The sequence below is a fragment of the Calidris pugnax genome, unplaced genomic scaffold (assembly GCF_001431845.1).
Source record: "Calidris pugnax isolate Ruff unplaced genomic scaffold, ASM143184v1 scaffold896, whole genome shotgun sequence".
Taxonomy (NCBI): domain Eukaryota; kingdom Metazoa; phylum Chordata; class Aves; order Charadriiformes; family Scolopacidae; genus Calidris; species Calidris pugnax.
Window position 1 is genome coordinate 79,964 of NW_015091892.1, and position 1,778 is coordinate 81,741.

The 1,778-nt window shown below is 61.7% G+C and overlaps 1 protein-coding gene across 1 annotated transcript in view; it reads right to left on the minus strand.

Moving 5' to 3' along the window:
- Positions 1-907: 907 nt before the first annotated feature.
- The window catches only part of ANKLE1 (ankyrin repeat and LEM domain containing 1), a 5,722-nt gene continuing 4,851 nt past the window's right edge, over positions 908-1,778 (minus strand). The window contains exon 7 of the mRNA XM_014962113.1: positions 908-1,281. Within this exon, the coding sequence (XP_014817599.1) occupies positions 1,015-1,281 (267 nt within the window). The 3' untranslated portion in view covers positions 908-1,014. The remainder of the gene's footprint in view (positions 1,282-1,778) is intronic.

Here is a 1,778-nt window from a genome sequence, read left to right on the forward strand (position 1 = left end):
GCCAGCTCCAGGCGACTGTCGGTGCCCGGCCACGGCTCTTCAACCTGTGTTTGCCACGGAGTCTGTGTCGCTTTGTACCCAACGTCGCTTGTGCTAAAGGCCAAGGCAAACCGTGCCCCCGCCGCTGAGCCACGCGCCCTCTTAGTGCCATTTCATACAGTAAAGCTGTGTTATATTCTCAGCTGTGTCCGATTTGGTGATGGGGAGGGACACGTTGGATCCCCAGGAGCACGGCAGGAGTTGGGAGGAACCAAGCCAGAAATCAGGCACAGCTTAGATTCCTTAGGACAGCAGGTCAAGGGAAGTCATTCTCCCCCTCTACTCTGCACTGGTGAGGCCACAACTGGAGTACTGTGTCCAGTTCTGGGCTCCCCAGTTCAAGAGGGACAGGGAACTACTAGAAAGAGTCCAGCGAAGGGCAACAAAGATGATTCAAGGATTGGAGCATCTCCCTTATGAGGAGAGACTGAGAGAGCTGGGACTCTTTAGTCTGGAGAAGAGAAGGCTGAGGGGAGACCTTCTCAATGCCTACAAGTATCTCAAGGGAGGGTTGAGGGAGGAGGGAGCCAGACTCTTTTCAGTGGTTCCCAGTGAGAGGACGAGGGGCAACGGGCACAAGTTGGACCAGAAGAGGTTCCACTCAAATATGAGGAGAAACTTCTTCACAGTGAGGGTGGCAGAGCCCTGGCAGAGGCTGCCCAGGGAGGGTGTGGAGTCCCCTTCCTTGGAGATTTTCAAGACCCGCCTGGATGCTCCTGAGTAACATGCTCTGACAAGCTCTGGGTGGTCCTGCTTTAGCAGGGGAGTTGGACTAGATGATCTCTATGGGCCCTTCCAACTCTAGAAATTCAGTGAAATTCAGTGAAACCGACCCGCAGTGATTTTATTTATCGCCCTTGAAGGGAAATAGAAAAATAGGAAAAAAAAAATCCTTGCCAGTGTTTGCGACGTAAAAACCCAACCCCCACGGCCACCTCCTCGGGCAGGGGGTGCTCCCACCCCTCCCGGGGTGGCTCAGTGCCCACCCTGGATGTCGTGTGGCCGGAGCTGCCGCTCGCCCTCGGCCAGGAAGATGCGCATGGCCCGGTGCAGCATCTGAACGCCCAGGCGCCGGCGCCGCTCGGCCGGCCAGCTCGCTGCCACCCCGTAACACTGCCCCTTCCGCTGGTTGGTGATGGTCTGCAGCCCTGTGGGGACGGGGTCAGCACCCACAGCCCCCCCGGGGACGGGGGCTGCACCCACGGCCCCATAGGGATGGAGGCAGCACCCCCGCCCTGGTCCCTGCTCCCCATCGGCACCCATAGACCCATGGGGATGGGATCTGCACCCATAGCCCCGCCAGGGACAGGGGCTGCACCCACAGCCCTGGCCCCCTGCTCCCCATTGGCACCTAGAGCCCTGCGGGGAGAGGGTCTGCACCCACAGCCCCATGGGGATGGAGGCAGCACCCCCAGCCCCCCATCAGCACCCACAGCCCTGGTCCCTGCTCCCCATCAGCACCCATAGCCCCGTGGGGGTGGGATCTGCACCCATAGCCCCCCCAGGGACAGGGGCTGCACCCACAGCCCCCCGGGGATGGGGTCAGCACCCAGAGCTCCAGCCCCCCATCAGCACCCACAACCCCCTGGGGATGGGGTCTGCACCCACAGCCCTGGCCCCCTGCTCCCCATTGGCACCCACAGCCCCCCAGGGACAGGGTCTGCCCCCCCAGCCCCCCATTAGTACCCACAGCCCCCAGGAAAGGAGGCAGCACCCCCAGCCCTTACTCCCAGCCCCCC